The 15,545-nt window shown below is 51.1% G+C and overlaps 1 protein-coding gene across 1 annotated transcript in view; it reads right to left on the bottom strand.

The window, feature by feature from the left end:
- The window catches only part of XYLT1 (xylosyltransferase 1), a 318,736-nt gene that overhangs the window by 69,268 nt on the left and 233,923 nt on the right, over window positions 1-15,545 (bottom strand). The window contains exons 4-5 of the mRNA XM_057748725.1: window positions 13,584-13,756; window positions 12,428-12,630 (exon numbers count right to left, since the gene is read on the bottom strand). Coding sequence (XP_057604708.1) covers window positions 12,428-12,630; window positions 13,584-13,756 — 376 coding nt within the window. The remainder of the gene's footprint in view (window positions 1-12,427; window positions 12,631-13,583; window positions 13,757-15,545) is intronic.

Here is a 15,545-nt window from a genome sequence, read left to right as displayed (position 1 = left end):
GGCACAGAACACGCCAACATCATTTTGGTTCTGCAGTGGAACAACTGTGCACATTTGAAGGGACGACAGCCGTTCGTTCTTTTTTTTTTTTTAAGTTTTTTAAAAAATTAATTAATTAATTAATTTACTTATTTATTTTTTGGCTGTGTTGGGTCTTTTTTTGCTGTGCGCGGGCTTTCTTTAGTTGCAGTGAGTGGGGGCTACTCTTCATTTTGGTGCACAGGCTCCTCATTGCCGTGGCTTCTCTTGTTGCGGAGCATGGGCTCTAGGCGCATGGGCTTCAGTAGTTGCAGCACATGGGCTCAACAGTTGTGGCTCATGGGCTCTAAAGCACAGGCTCAATAGTTGTGGTGCACGGGCTTAGTTGCTCTGCAGCATGTGGGATCTTCCTGGAGCAGGGATCCAACCCATGTCCCCTGCATTGGCAGGCGGATTCTTAACCACTGCGCTACCTAGGAAGCCCCGTTCATTCTTAATTATGCTGCTTAAGGCTAAGGTTTAAACGAGTGAGAATTCCATCAGCACCGTAGTTCAGCAGTTTGGGGAGGGGTCTGGAGAGTCTAAGATCAAAAGGGACAGGATTATAAAGGAACTTGAAAGCTAGGCGTTCCCAGCTAATGCAGGACAATTGGTTCCTCCATCCCTGCTTAGAGCAAACACAATTGGTAAAGCCCAATCTTCCATCAGCCAGAGGGAGGAAGCCCATCTGGAAATGGGACCACACTAGCTGTGGTGGTCACGGGGTGAAGTCTGTGCTCTTGTGATTGGCTTTTCCCCCTGGGGTCCATTGCTGGCCAGCCTCGCGTTGAGGCAGCTGGATGGAGCAGAAAGAGGCTGCACTCAGGAGTCAGCTGCACCTGCCTTCAAACCGAGGCTAGGCCACTGCCAAGCTGTGTGACCTTGGACAAGTCACCCAAACCCACTGAGCCTCAGTGCTCTTCTCTAAGCCAGCCCCCTGGGGATGCTGTGGGGACCAAAACAGAAAGTGAGGGCCGCTGGGCAGCTGGCTGGATGATGGAGGCTCTGGACTCAGGTTCTCATGTGCACTGCTCCCCTCTTGGTCATTGGGTATTTCTTCTTCATGGGTTCTCTTCCAGATGAAGAGAACAAGGATTTAGGTGGGGAAAGAATGAGTGGGAGAGCTTCGGTCCAGAACTGCCCAGTGGGTAAAATACGACCTATTGGTGAAGAACTCAGGCATTTTCCCCTTTTCCCCCCAATGATGAAAGAAGCATGGGTGTGAATCTCAGCTCTGATGCCCACCAGTTGTGAGACACAGGGCAAGTTCCTTAACTTCTCTCGGCCTCAGTTTCTTCATCTGTAAAATGGGATGCAGCCCATCTACCTTCTGGAGTTTCTGTGTCATTAGATAACACATGGAAATCAGTTGGCTCAGGGTCCCACACACAGTAAACACAGCCGCCCCTCAGTATCCGCATTGGTTCCAGGACTCACTGTGCATCTACCAAAATTCGAGGATGCTCAAGTCTCTCACAGTCTGCCTTCCATATCTGCGGGGTCCAGATCCAACCAACCCGGGTGTGAACCTGCGGATACAGAGGCCGACTGGACTCACGACATGCTAACTAATGTTATCAGCTGGAGTCCGGCAGATCGGGAAGGGCTTCCCCTGCCATCCACTTTGAGAGTCCGCTACGGACCATTCTCCGTGCCGGGCAGTGACTCAGAGCGGTAGCGAATGGGAGGAAAGAAATGTATGATGAGGACGATGATGATCATGAGACCCACAGTTTCCATCCAGCCAGCCAAAAGCTGGACCTTAACCCTGTCCGCTGGGCCCATGCCCATCTAAAGCTCTGCTATCATCGATAAACAGGGTTGGAAATCCCCCTCCGTTATCTCACTTGACCTTTTAAGACATGCTATTTCTCTGGAATGCCTTTGAGAATAATCCCCATCTACAGTTACATGTAAGGGGGAGGCAGGGGAAGAAGAACGGGCTCTGCAGCGCTGATCACCCACATTATGGGCCACCTGGGCTCACATTCAAACTCCCAGGATGCACTTGGATGCACTTAGAGCATCCCAGAGTGCATAGCATCCCTGCTCGTGGCCACTGGTGGACAAGCCACATCCATGAAGCTTTGCTGAGAAGCAAACATGCTCAGTGCACTGGACAGGAAGATGCCCAGGGCTGGAAATGTCCTGTCCACGGACACGCAGACAGCTTCTGCCAAGAGGAAGAACTATCTGAAGAGGGAGGAGTTAGGAAGAAAACACCTTACAAAATTCAATGCACGGTCAGTCTGGGATGTGGTGAGACCATCCAACGGGCAGAGGATAGAGACCACATTTGTCTCTGAGCTGGTAGAATCCACGGGGTCTTATTTTGCTACCAGCAGTGCAGTTCTCTCTAGTGGAAGTACTCCTGCCCCGCGACACAAACGTTAGGTCCACGGAGGCAGGAGGTTTTAATCAGTTTTGAGTATTGAGGACTGTGCTGCTTATTATGTTAAAAATACATTTGTTTACATTTACACTAAAAATCAAATCACATTGAAGATTGGGTTCCTCGGTCCCACAAAGCACATTTCAAGCTCTCAAGAGCCACATGTGGCCGGTGGCTACTTTGCTGGACATCAGCACAGTCAATGCTACTGGACTGCGCAGGTCTAGAGCACCGCTGGGCATCCAGTAAGGTTTCAATAAGCATGTGATGGCAGAAGGAAGGAAGGAATGACTGAAGGGCTCTACACTGCTGGCCAAAGCCAGGACACATGACTCAAAACTATCTACCTCCTTTCCCCAGGACTGAACCTTTTTCAGCAATGAAGGAAAGGAAAACAAACAGCCAGAAAACATACAATATGGCTGAAAAGTATTTAAGCCAAATGGCGGTACCCCTTGGGTGAAAAGAGCCATGTCATTCTTGCCTTGTGTTCTGCCAGCTTCTGCACTGATCATGTGAACTCCTTACTTTCCTCCCAGGAACGACCCTCATTATCTACTTTAGCCAACACAGTGCTCTACCCTGACTTTCTGAAGAGTCTCGGTGCTTTTCATCTGTGTCCTAGGAGAAACTCAGCCTCACTCTGTCCAGGGGATGCTCTGGGTCAGTCCTCACCTCCAGAAAGCTTAAAGAGCTGTCCAACCGAAAATACAGCTCAGGAGATCCCGAACAGTGAGCCAGGGGAAAGCAAACTACGTTTCTGCAAAGGCAGGAGTGAGCTCCGTCAGGCTGAAAAATAACAGGGCTGCGGAAATGATTATTTTGCTACTAGATGCAAACAAAACTGTTAACGGCATAATTACTGGTATGTTTCTCCAGTTCCCTTGTGACCAACAGCCTGAGTGGATACATCCTTTCCGACTCACACGTTATCTGGGTGGAGCTTTCCTTGGATGGTATCCACCTGAGTTTTAGGGTCTCAGGAAAGAGGATGTGCATCTCTGAACACCCAAAGAATAAAGGTAGCTGGATGCTGAGAAAATGGCCAACAAGAGAGATGGTCGCACCCAAAGATCTAAGGTCAGGCTCCCAAATACGACCTCCCAGGAAGTACTGAGGCGAACATATTTTCCACCCTAGCACTCACCTTGCTATTTATTACTGTAATTAAGGGGTGAATGTCTATGTCTCCCCCAGACCAATGACCTGCAATCCTCTCTGCGTATTCCAACCACCTGGGGAGCTTTAAAAAATAGATTCTTGCTTCCCATAAGGAATGTATATTCAACTAGTCTGGGGTCCTAATATTTTAAAGAACCTGCTATTTGAAAGGTGTTTTAGAGACAATTTCCAGGAATCGTGCGGAACTCTGATTTTCCCTCATTGAAACCGCGTTACAGGATGCTGTGCTGTCTGCTGTTCCCCAGGGCCCGGAGGTTGGTAGGTGCTCATGAACCGATTACTGAATGAAAGGACTGGAGGACGCCAGCTCCATCCCCACACAGAGCTGAGAGGATGGAGTCCATACAAGAGCTGCCTTCGGAGGGGGCTCCCAGCAATGCCCACCCAGCCTCTGCCGGAGACCCAGGACAGGTCTGCCCCCCACCCCCACCCCACCGGGCAGCTGCATCCCGCCCTCGGCCCAGCAAGGGGCAGTGGGAGGCTGCACTGGGTTTAAGAGTGTGTCCCCTCCTCCAATTCCTATCCACTAGGAACTTCAGAAGGTGACCTTATTTGGAAATAGGGCCTGTGTAGATGTAATTAGTTAAGATGACAAGGGTGGGCCCTAAATCCAGTGACTGGTGTCCTTATGAGAAGGTCATGAGAAGAGAGACAGACATACAGGAAAGACTGAAGGGATGCTTCTTCAAGGCAAGGGACACTGAGGACCGGTGGTGAACACCAGAAGCTAGGAAGAGGCAAGAAAGTTTTCCCCTTAGAGCTGGTAGAGGAAGCACGGCCCTGCCGACACCCTGATCTCACGCTTTGAGCCTCCAGAACTGTGAGAGCATAAATTTCAGTTGTTTTGAGACACCCAGTTGGTGGTGACTTCATACAGCAGCCTGAGGAACTAGACGGAGGCTAAGGGTGCAGAGAGGAGAGGTGGGTGGGAGGAAGGAGGGGAAGGAGTCACAGGGCTTGTGTGTTTCTCCAAACTCACCTTGCTCCACTCCCCACCTCCACCACTCTGTTCCACCTACCGCCCTTCTCTTTAGTTCCTGGGACATGCTGGGCACTTCCCTGCCTCAGGGCCCTTGCACGTGCTGTTCCCGCTTTGCCTGGTACCTCCCCTCCCTCTTTTGCACAGTGGGCCCCATTTCAGGACTTGGCTTAAATATCACTCTTTAAAAGCATCTCACCTTCCTTGGCCACACTTTTTCAAGTAGGACTTCCTTCTTATTCTCCATCACGGCTCCCTGACATTCTTTTACCATCATGACTTCCATTTCTCCCATTGATTGTAAACCCCCTCAGGGAATGAGCGAGTCTGTTCCTCTGCTACATCTCCCAGGCCCGAGCACAGTGCTTGGCGCTCAGCCTGGCTTAACACCCAGTCGGCAAGGGAACTGCACACTTGCTTGAATGAACAAATGATTATATCCTGCAAGCTGCTCCCAGAGAGGGTGGCGGCTGCTGCTTTTCCAAATGGCCCTGGAGAAGCTCTAGCTTGTTTTCAGAGTCTGGCTGAGACTATGTCCTCCTGGGGGACTCTGAAGGCCCAGGTGTGAGGGTCAGACTTGGGACGAGATGGAGGAATCACAGGTGGAAACACACATGAGAAAGATGTCAGCGTTAGAACAACTGCCTCCTTCCTCACTGGCCTCCCCCTTCCCACTCGGTCTCCTCCCCACTGCTGTCTCAAGGAAGCCAAAGTGACCTCTCCACGTTGCAAATTAGGTTACTTCTCGTTAAAACCTCACAGCTCATGGGTTACGGATTCAACCACCGGACAGGTGATCTAAAGTCCCAACAGGAACTGGCTGGACCAACCACCCTGGGAGTAAGGCAACCCCTGGCTCACTGTGTTTCAGCCACATCAGCCTTCTTCTAGCTCCTCAAGCCTGCCAGGGGCCCTCCTACCACCAGGCCTTTGCCCATGTCATCTCCTTTCCTGCAACACTCCCCCGGGATCCCACACACTTCCGCTAGCTAAGCCCTACCCATCTCACACACCTCAGGTCATGTGCTGCCTCCTCAGGGAGGCCACCCCAGGCCCCCTGGCCCAGGCGAGCTTCGATCGCTAAGTGCTCTTATATGCCTCCTTCCTTTCAGAATACTTGCCGCACTTTGTGACCACATGTTCACTCGTGTGATCGTTCTGGTTAGTGTCTGTCTCCCCCCACCAATAACAAAGCCTGTCACACAGACAGTGCTTACCGTGTGCCAAGCACATTACGTACATTAACTCATTTCACCCTCTAAGCAACCGTATGGATGGTGCTATTATTGTACCCATTTTACAGAAGAGGTAAGAGGCCCAGAGACATTAAGTGATTTTCTCAAGTCCAAGTTCACAGAGCTAGTAAACAGAAGAGACAGGATTCAAACCCAGTTGGTCTGGCTCAAGTCTGCACCCTTGACCACTAGGATGGGGGTAAGGACTGACCATGTTTCTCCTTCCATTTGAACACCTGGTACCCAGCACAGTGTCTGGCACATTGTAGGTGCTCAATAAATATCTGTTGCTTGAATGAGTGAAGTCAGATGGAGGCTTGTCTCCTGATCTCACCTGCGGGGCCATTTTCAGCTGGCCACACAGGCAGGCCTAAGCTCTTTCCTCCCCAAGACACCCCTGGACTGCCTTCAGAAGGGGTTTGAATGGTGAAAGAAGGAAGAAGGGGAAAAGGGAAGCTTAGAGTTCTGACCTAAGCCTCCATCTTTCCATCTTCAACCCCAAATCTGTCTCAGCCAACTGGAATCACTGGGAACTTCTCTGCTGGAACTAGGCAGAGGAGGGCCAGGCTGAATGGGGAAGGTCACCAGGCTTCTGTGGACAGGGGTGCATCAGATCAGCACCCCTATCCTGACCCTGGCATCATCAGAGCTCAGTCAACAAGAATCCCTAAGTATCAAAGCTGTGCAGAGTCCCACGTGACAGAGTTGCATGTTCTTAAACCAGGTGAGGTCCTCATCTTAGGGTGTACAGCACATTGCAGGCTGGCCAAGAGACAGGGCTTCCGGGGAGCCCGTAAGTTTCCCGGCTCTACCACCTGATGAGCAGGTAAACAAAGCATGGCATAGCCGCACAATACAACAGTACTCGGCCATGAAAAAGATGAAGTACTGACACATGCTACAACGTGGGTAAACCGTGAGAATATCATTATCCTACGTGAAAGAAACCAGTCACAAAATGTCACACGTTGTACAATTCCATTGAAATGAAATATTCAGAATAAGCAAACCCACAGGGACAGATGAGCGGTTGACGGGGGCTCACGGGGGGGGCGGGCAGAGCTTCCTCTTGGGGTGATGAAAGTGTTTTGGAACTAGATAGAGGTGATGGTTGTACAACACTGTGCATGTACTAAACGCCACTGGGTTGAACACTTTAAAATGGTAAATTTAATGTTAGGTGAATTTTACCTCAATTAAAAAATAAGGATCACTGGCTGTATCCTTGTGGCCAGGTTCCTTAACATTTTTGTGCCCCAGTTTCTTGATCTGAAAAATGGGCTCCCCAAAGCATGTACGTACTTCATGGAGTTGCTGTCAGGACCATGGATAGCACTTAGAATCACGCCAGGGATGCGCCAAGTGCTGTAAATGCATTTGCTGTGGTTGCAATCTGTTACCAACAACAGGAATTCCTTGACCCACTCGAGAATCGCTGAACTGACTAGAGGGATGAAAAGTAGGGGAGCGACTGTGCACAGATAGATGCCTGCGTCCTGTGCCCAGATGCCGGGGCGACTAGACTCTGTGCCAAATATTATCAAGGGCTTAATTAACTTCCCTGCAAAGCTCACCAGAAGTTCTGTTTGAATACTCACCTCTTTAAACTTGCTTACACACCGGAAGTCATGGTTTAAGGAATGAGGACTGAGGGGGCGTACGTGTTAAAGTCCCCAGCAGACGGCCTGACACACAGCAGGTCCACAGGACACGTGTGCTGGATCTGGGTGCTAGTCTTGCTTCATCAGTGCCATGGAGACCCTGGTCTTGGGGACACTGCAGAGAAGCCTGGACACCTGCTTCCTGTCTGTACGAGCTGGCCTTTCCTGCCGAGGAGCCGCAGAAAACCTAAGAGGCTTAGGCGTCCTAGGCTCCTGCCCTGGGTCCCTGGTGGTATCTCAAGAGAGAGGTTTGGATCTACGGTCAAGTGTAGCTCAAACGTCCACATGGGGGGCCCTGCTGGGTTAGACCTCGTCGCTGTGGAGCCCCATGAGGCAGAATTAGTCGATCCTGGGTTTAGCTTGAAAAGCTGAAATACCGTTTTCCCCTATCAAACACTTGCACACACACACGCACACAGACAGAACGTGAGCCCTGGAGGGGCCACGGACACACTCAGCTTTCGCATCTGATTTGCTCCAGGACACAGGGCCCCGTGACAGATGGTGTAGGGTCTGTTACGTGGGCCCGAACCAAGCAAACCAACTGCATGATGCTTTTGGTTTCATCCCTTCCTGCGGCCCATCTAAGTGAAGAATGCTAGCGCCGTTTCCAGCCTTACTCCATAAATAGAATATATGGAATAAAACCATCATCTCCTCTGATGACTCCAGACCTCGCAGGGTCTCATTGTTTGAAAACATCCATTTTCATTCCAGCGCTGGATACATCTCCAACCGGAGCCGGCATGGGGTCACGTCAGCAGCAACATGGGAAGGCCTGGATTCTTTAAACACACGTTGCTTACATATTCCAAACACCAGACTAGTCTTCCCGTTCACAGATGCGTTGGTTCTACCCTGTTTCCCTTGAAACGTGTCAGTCTTCAAATCTAATTTTGATTTTCCCACTTTTGAAAGAGATAAGAGTTCAAGATATTTTCCTGGTCTTTGCATGAGTGAAGGGAAAAAAGAAAGGAACTCAGCTGATGGTGAACTCTGGCCCAGGGGGCCCACGCTACTCCACCGCTGTAGCAACAACAGCCTGCATCGAGCGAGCGCTTTCTGTGTGAGGCACTGTGTTAAGCCCTTGACATGCAATATTTCCTCTAATCCTCCTAACTGCCCTATGAAATAGGTACTAATATTGTGTCCCCTTTTAGGTGCAGACACTGAAGCTGATGGTGCCAATTCACACGGCGCGTAGGTGGTAGCAGAATCTGCAGCCAGACTGTCTATGTCCAGGGTCTCGATGAGGCTACTGGCCAGTGGAAACCAAGGAGTCTGGTCGGCGGTCAGAGCTGGACAGCGACCCCGGGCAGGTGATGTCAAATCAAAAATAGCTCAGAGCAGTCACACTGGGCGGCCTCTGTCCTTGGATATCCCCCCAGGTTTTCAGAGCCCCATAGAAGCTTCTGACTTGGGCACTCACACCCCTTCGAGAAGGCTCCTAAACTTGCTCACCGTTTCTGGGAGAGGAGAAGTCACGGTTCTGGAAGCTACAGATGGAGCGGCAGATGGGAAGTGAAAGCCTATCAGAGTTGCCCAGGATAAAACCATTCATCTGCAAAATTCATATGTTTTTGTGTGGGGCGATTTCAAGAAAACAACAGCGAGAGGAACCAGCAGTGCCTGACGCGCGAAGTGCCTCTGGCCACAAGGTTGGCGGCACGCGTGGGCAGAAGAGCTTGGGGCGGCCATGGAGGCAGGGCCGTGGGAGGCAGAGGAGAGACAGACCGACAGAGATGTCGGGACAACTGGAGCATTAAAGCCAAAAAACACGATGAGTCTGTTCTCTGAACCCCAAAGTGGGTGGGGCACATGGTCTGCGAAAAGGATTTCTGGGCCTCTCTCAGAGATGATGAGGTTCAGCCTTGGATGCAGCTTGGGAATTGACAACGGATATTTATTGAGCTTCCTAAGTGCCCAAACTCTGCTTGGTTCTGTAGTTATAACCTGGTTTCACAGAGATTGCATTCACTTGCCGAGAGTCACCCGCTAGTGAGGTGGCAGAACTCAGGGTCAAACCTTAAGCCAGCAGATGGAGGCTGAGCACTCATCCTCTTGCATGCCGAAATGCTAGAAATCTGGATACCCTGCTGAGCTGACCTGCTATATGGCCAAGGTTACAGCTTCAACTCGAAATCAACACGGGGCCTCTAGGGGGCATCACGGAGACCTGATGGGATCCTTCTGGGAAGGGCCATAGGCTGGCCCACCTGCCCTCAAGAGGTCTCTGGTCAAGTGTCACCACCTGCCGGAGGCTGAGATGACCTCTGAAGCCTCCACAGGAGGTCCAGAGGAGGGAGAGTGGGGCCCTTGATCCTTGAAGGGAGCACCAGCCCCGTTAGCAGCTGCACTCAGCACTCTTGGATATTTCTGAGCTCAGTCCTTTCTTGGAAGGTGGGGGGAGACTGCCCTAGCTCACCCTCGCCTTATACTTCTCTGCACTCACCTCTCCCCGTTGTTTTATTTATGACACATCAGCCGTGTTTAAATTTCTCAAAGGCAACTGGTTCATCTCTGACCGGGGTCCAGGCTGTTCTCTCTCAGGAGCTGGAGGGTGCCCAGCTGGAGGTGATTTGCTCCTCCAGGAAACAGCATCTGGAGACACCTGTGGTTGTCCCAGGTGACTGGGGGCGGGGCCCGCCACCGGCATCTAGTTGGGGAGAGGCCAGGGCTGCTGCCAAGCACTGACGGTGAGCAGAGAAGCCCCCCGGACAGAGAATGGTCCAGCCCGATGTCACTTGGGCCCAGGCTGGGAAATCCTCATGTAGAAGGATCCTCTGTTTCCATTTGTCTGATGCTCTCATCTTATCCTTCAGGTCTTGGCTCCGAACTCTTGCGTATCCAGAGGCTGTCCTGACCCCCTGGTTGTGTCCCTCCTCCACTGGCACCACGGTCCTCTCTTTCTCATCTGTTCACACCTAGTAGGATGCGGCCCTCACATGCTTGTCTAATTCTATCGTCCTAGCTAGGATGGGTGCTCCATGGAACGCCCTAGTAGTGCCTAGCACCGCAGTTGCTTAATAAATGTTGGTGGAATGAATGTCTGAATGAATAAGTAAACAAGTATAAAAGTCCGCCAGAGATGCTTCATCATCACGCCCTTGTGTTCCTGCCACCCTAGGAATAAAAGAAAACTGGTATCTTTCTAATCCCCATCATTTTTCTAAGGTTCCAGGGTGCCAGGAGTATCCCACCTACACTAACCAAAGAGTCTGCTTTCCCTGGGTCTCTTCCAAGGTCCAGATTCTCCCAGCACATGATGGGATGCCACCAAGCCCAGGACTGAAGAAGGCACATGAAAGGAGACAGAAGCCCTTTCCAGTTGTAAAGAGAGGCCTTCCCTCCATGCCTGTCTCTTATATGGGTCTTGATTCAAACCCCAAATTCCTGGGAACATGTGATCTCAATATTTGATGGCATTAAGAATGACTGTTAATATTTTAGGTGTGATAATCACATTGATGATTCCAAGAGAGACTTTATCTTTTAGATATGTTTACCGAAATATTTACAGATGCAATTATCTGCTGTCTTGGAAATGCTTCCCCAGGGTTGGTGGAAGAGGGTGAAAGTCTATATACTTGTACAGATATGAGATAAATTGATTATAATTGAAACTGGGTGATGTGGGGGTCATAATACTAGTCTTGTATTCTTGTGCATGTTTGAAAATTGTCCTGATAAGAGATTTTTTTTTTTTATGATTCCTTTATCTAGCTCTTCTGGGAATGCTGTACCCAGTGCCAGGAGAGGAAAGAAGGCCCTCTCCTTCACCCCGTCCACCTCTCCTTTTCAGCCTCGTCAACAATCAAGACGGAAGACACCGTCAAGCAAAGAGCTGCCTTCTTGATAGGAAATACAGTTCCTTTTCTTGTCCTTTTTTTCTTTACAAGATCTCCAGGGGTTTTCTTTGCTCACCTCTCTTTTAGAGAGTAGATCCATGTTTGTGCCACGGGACAGACCTTCTTGGTGGCATCTGAGTTTCTTACCACCCCAGGGAGGCTGGCTGTTCCACCAGCTGCCCACGACGGTGGCCAAGCAGCCTGCGGGCCCAGGGTGGGGACTGGGGGGGACCTCGAGAGCAGCCAGACATGTGCAGTTGCAGTTGAAATCTCCCAGTTTTAAAACATGGGCAGTCAATTCACGTGTTACAATTTGACAGGAGCCAAACAAACACACCCGCAGGCCTCCAACAGCCCAGAGACGCCTGTCTGTGATTCTGCCTGGACTGTCACAACCCTTCCCCCTCCTTCCACTTTGTCCCTTTCAGTTTAACACCTAAGTCAGACTGTGCTCTGCTCCAAACACACCCGTGGTTCCCGTCTTTCTTTGAGTAATGGCCACATTCTAGAACCTCCATGATCTCACCTCAATTTTCTGTCTGGTTTCTGTCTCTTACCACTTTCCCCTCACTTCCTCTCTTCCAGCCACACTGAGCCCTGTTGTTCCTGGAACACACCAGCCTTCCTCAGGGCTCAGAGCCTGCTCTGCTCTCCCCCTGGACCACTTTCCTTGTGGGGGCGGCTCACCCTGTCACCATCTTCCATTCTTCTCGGGAAGGACGTTCCTGCTACTCTCGTTAAAATTCCAGCTCTCCCCGCTCCTGCTCTCTGTCTTCTTTTTCTGATGCACCATTTTACTTATTTTGTGTGTTGGTCTGTCTACCCCACTGCAAAAGTTTTGGCCTCTGCAGTGTGCTCTCAAACAGAGCTGGGAGAACCACGTCCTCAAGAAATCTCTTGAATGAAATGAATGAATGCATGAACGTGCACGTCATCCTCAGGGCCAGGGTGGACCCCGTGCAGAGACATCTCACAGAGACAGTGCGTAAGCATCTCAGAGAGGCAGAAAGGCTTCTCTGACAGGAGGCAGGCCGCTGCCGCCTCTGGCTTCCCAGCCATAAAGGAGAAGCAGGACCTCAGAGCAGGCTGGCCTGGGGCCGGGGCCGCCTTACCTGATGGGGTAGTCGGCTGCACTGAGGTTGATGAAGAAGTCCCAGGGCCAGTCGGCCATCTCCAGGAGGTCCCGCATGCTCTGCAGGTACGTGGACAGGAGGCTGGCTCCCCCCCAGATGGTGGCCATCCTCCAGGGGGTGACGCGGACGTTGCCGTACTGCCTGGCGAACTGGAGCACTTGACGATGCAGGTAATTGGCGCGCTTTTCCCGGGAGAGAAAGGGTGACATTCAGCAGCGCAGAGAACACCCAGACCTGTCCCTGGCCCCCTCTCCGTCCCTTCCCCGCTGGGTGACAGGGCTTCTGAACTTTGCCAAGGAACTGATTCAAGCCTGGGGTGGGTCTTTCTGCCTCACTATTCAAACTTTATTATTTTTATAATGTTACTTTAGCTATTTGAAATGCAGATTCCCTGGCCCTGGCCCTGAGCTACGGGTTCACCAGGTACAGGTTGGTGCCTGGGAGTCTGCATTTTTCTGCAAGACGGCTACATCTTGTCTGAGGAGAGCAGGCTAAGACACGCGGCTGCATCTAACCTGCTGAGTGTTTCGAGAGGCGGAATTTCTCCGTTACCCTCTCGCAGGTCAGCTAGAAGCAGACTTTCTGGATAAGGCATCCCCTTGGCCTTCTTGATCAAAGACATAATCGTGTCCCATCAGCAGAGCAACAGAAACCTCTGGAACAAGATGCTCAGGGGTCAGCAAGCCGGCTGCAGGATTTTTTGTAAATTAAGTTTTACGGAAACACAGTCACACACATGCATTTATGTATGTTTTTACGGCTGCGTTCACACTTCAATGCCAGAGCTGAGTAGCTGCGACACAGCGTATGGACCTCAAAGCCTGAGACCCTTGCTCTCTGGCGCTTTATGGAAGCCGTGGGCCCACTCCAGGTTAGTTACCCTCACAGAGCGGCAGGCGCTGCACTGGGCAGCGGGACAGTGAAGAAAAGAGGCACGGATGACAGTGTTTATGGAGAAAGTCTAAAGTCACAGCTGGGAACTTCAACATACACACACGCACAGCAGGACCAAACGCCCTGAGGGCAGGCAGCTGTTCAGCCTGCAAGCCCTCCCTGAAAGGGAGGCCAGCTTGGAGAAGGGCAGACGGACCTGCAGAGAAAGGCCGTCATGGGGCGACCGCAGGGCGGGCCTCACCTTGTCCACGTGGATGTAGTAGAAGTGGTCCTTGTGGTAGATGGCCTTGAACATGCGCTGCAGCTGCCGAGAGGCGCGGCCGTGGACCACCAGCACGAAGGCGATTCTGACCGGGTTGGCCAGCATGTACTCCACTGAGTCTTCATCCCACTGGATGTTCTTGTTGGCTTTGCCTGGGAAACCCAAGAGACCACAGAGGTGGGTGAGCGCCGCTGTCCTCGGGGGACGTTTCTCTGACGCTTCTTCTCGGGGACCGTTTGAGGGGCACAGTAGTCGTATTGGGCCCTAAAATCTGTTTCAACGTAACCAAGCAAGCCCTGGACCCTCACGCTGTCCTGGTACAACAGGAGTGGGGGACCTTGCAGAGCTAAAGATATGGTTTCCATCCCCAGGGAGCTAAAACAACTGATGGAGACATGTGTACACATTAAACTACTGAACAAGGCAGGAGGATATGAGACATGTAAGAGCTGTATCTCTGAATCACAGAGGGAGGAGCAGTTAATTTCAAGGTGGGAAACGCAAGATACACATGCTATTTTTGCCTGTCTAGAATCCACTCTCTTTTCTCCTCTTAAAAGCATCCGTTTTAAAAAAATTGTAGTAAGAACAGTTAACATGAGATCTACCCTCTTAACTCATTTTAAAGTGGACTGGATAGAGCTTCCCTGGTGGCGCAGTGGTGAAGAATCTGCCTGCCAATGCAGGGGACACGGGTTCATTCCCCGCTCCGGGAAGATCCCACATGCCCGCAGATCAACTAAGCCTGTGCGCCACAACTACTGAGCCTGCGCTCTAGAGCCCGCGAGCCACAACTACTGAGCCCATGTGCCACAACTACTGAAGCCCGTGCACCGCAACCAGAGAAGCCACCGCAATGAGAGGCCCACGCAGCACAACGAAGAGTAGACCCCCACTCACTGCAACTCAAGAAAGCCCACATGCAGCAACAAAGACCCAACTCAGCCAAAAATAAAAATAAATAAATAAAATAAATAAATTTATAATAGAGAAAGAAAGAAAGAAGTGGACGGGACAGTGCTGTGGATTATAAGCACAATGTTACACAGCAGGCCTCTGGAACTTACCCATCTTGCATGATGGGAAATTTATCACCTGATACTGTGGGGGGCATCATCCCTCTCCTCCATTCTCAGTCCGTGTGGAAGGAAAGGGTCTCTCTCCACTGTCAGGTTCAAGGGTGGTCACAGGGCTTAGGCTTGGCCCATCGGGACACGGCCTCTCCCTGGCCACAGCAGGTAGGGTTCATCCCTAAGCAAGCTGTTTAGCCAAGAAGACAGAATTCTGGACTTTTGTTGGAACTACTAGAGGAGAGAGGTTTGCAATGCTTGAAACTGGAAGATTCTAAGAGCCCTTTTGTCCGCACATGCAGAGGAAAGCTGACACAGAGGGAAGCGCTGCGAGTGATGGAGGGGCCTAGGTCCTCGTGAGCCCACCTGAGCTCCAGGATCAGCTCAGGTGGAGATCGGCCACCGCCACAGCTTATTTTTCTTTGAAAGCCCAGATCCAACACCAGATGCTCCTGGATAAATGGCTCCAGATATCTTTCATCCTGGGAGCAACCTCAAAGATGCTTTTTCTCCTTCTTTCCCTTGCAAATGCTCTTGGGGCAAGGTTTCAGGGAGGACCACGGCTTACTGGTTCAGTTCATTACAATCCCAACTAGAAATCTCCTGGCTTTCCCGAGCCGGATTTCCTTTGGGTCTAAGTTGACTTCTCAGGGTTCTAGGTTTGTGGGACTCGCAACACTGTCAAGGTAGTAGCTGCAGGTGTCTCTGAGTGTCAACTGGGAAAGCTGAGAACGAGGACTGTTTAGCCTGGAGGTCAGGAGACTGGGAGCCTGTCAGCTGTCACTGGGAAGCTGAATGGCCACCACATGAGCAAGGCTCCTTCTACGTTGTCCCAGAGAAGGGGATGAGATTAGCATGGATTGTGTCCACG

This window comes from Hippopotamus amphibius, chromosome 9, assembly GCF_030028045.1.
Source record: "Hippopotamus amphibius kiboko isolate mHipAmp2 chromosome 9, mHipAmp2.hap2, whole genome shotgun sequence".
In the NCBI taxonomy this organism is placed as follows: domain Eukaryota; kingdom Metazoa; phylum Chordata; class Mammalia; order Artiodactyla; family Hippopotamidae; genus Hippopotamus; species Hippopotamus amphibius.
The sequence above is the reverse complement of the archived record's forward strand: the minus strand, read 5'-3'. Positions and strand labels throughout refer to the sequence as shown.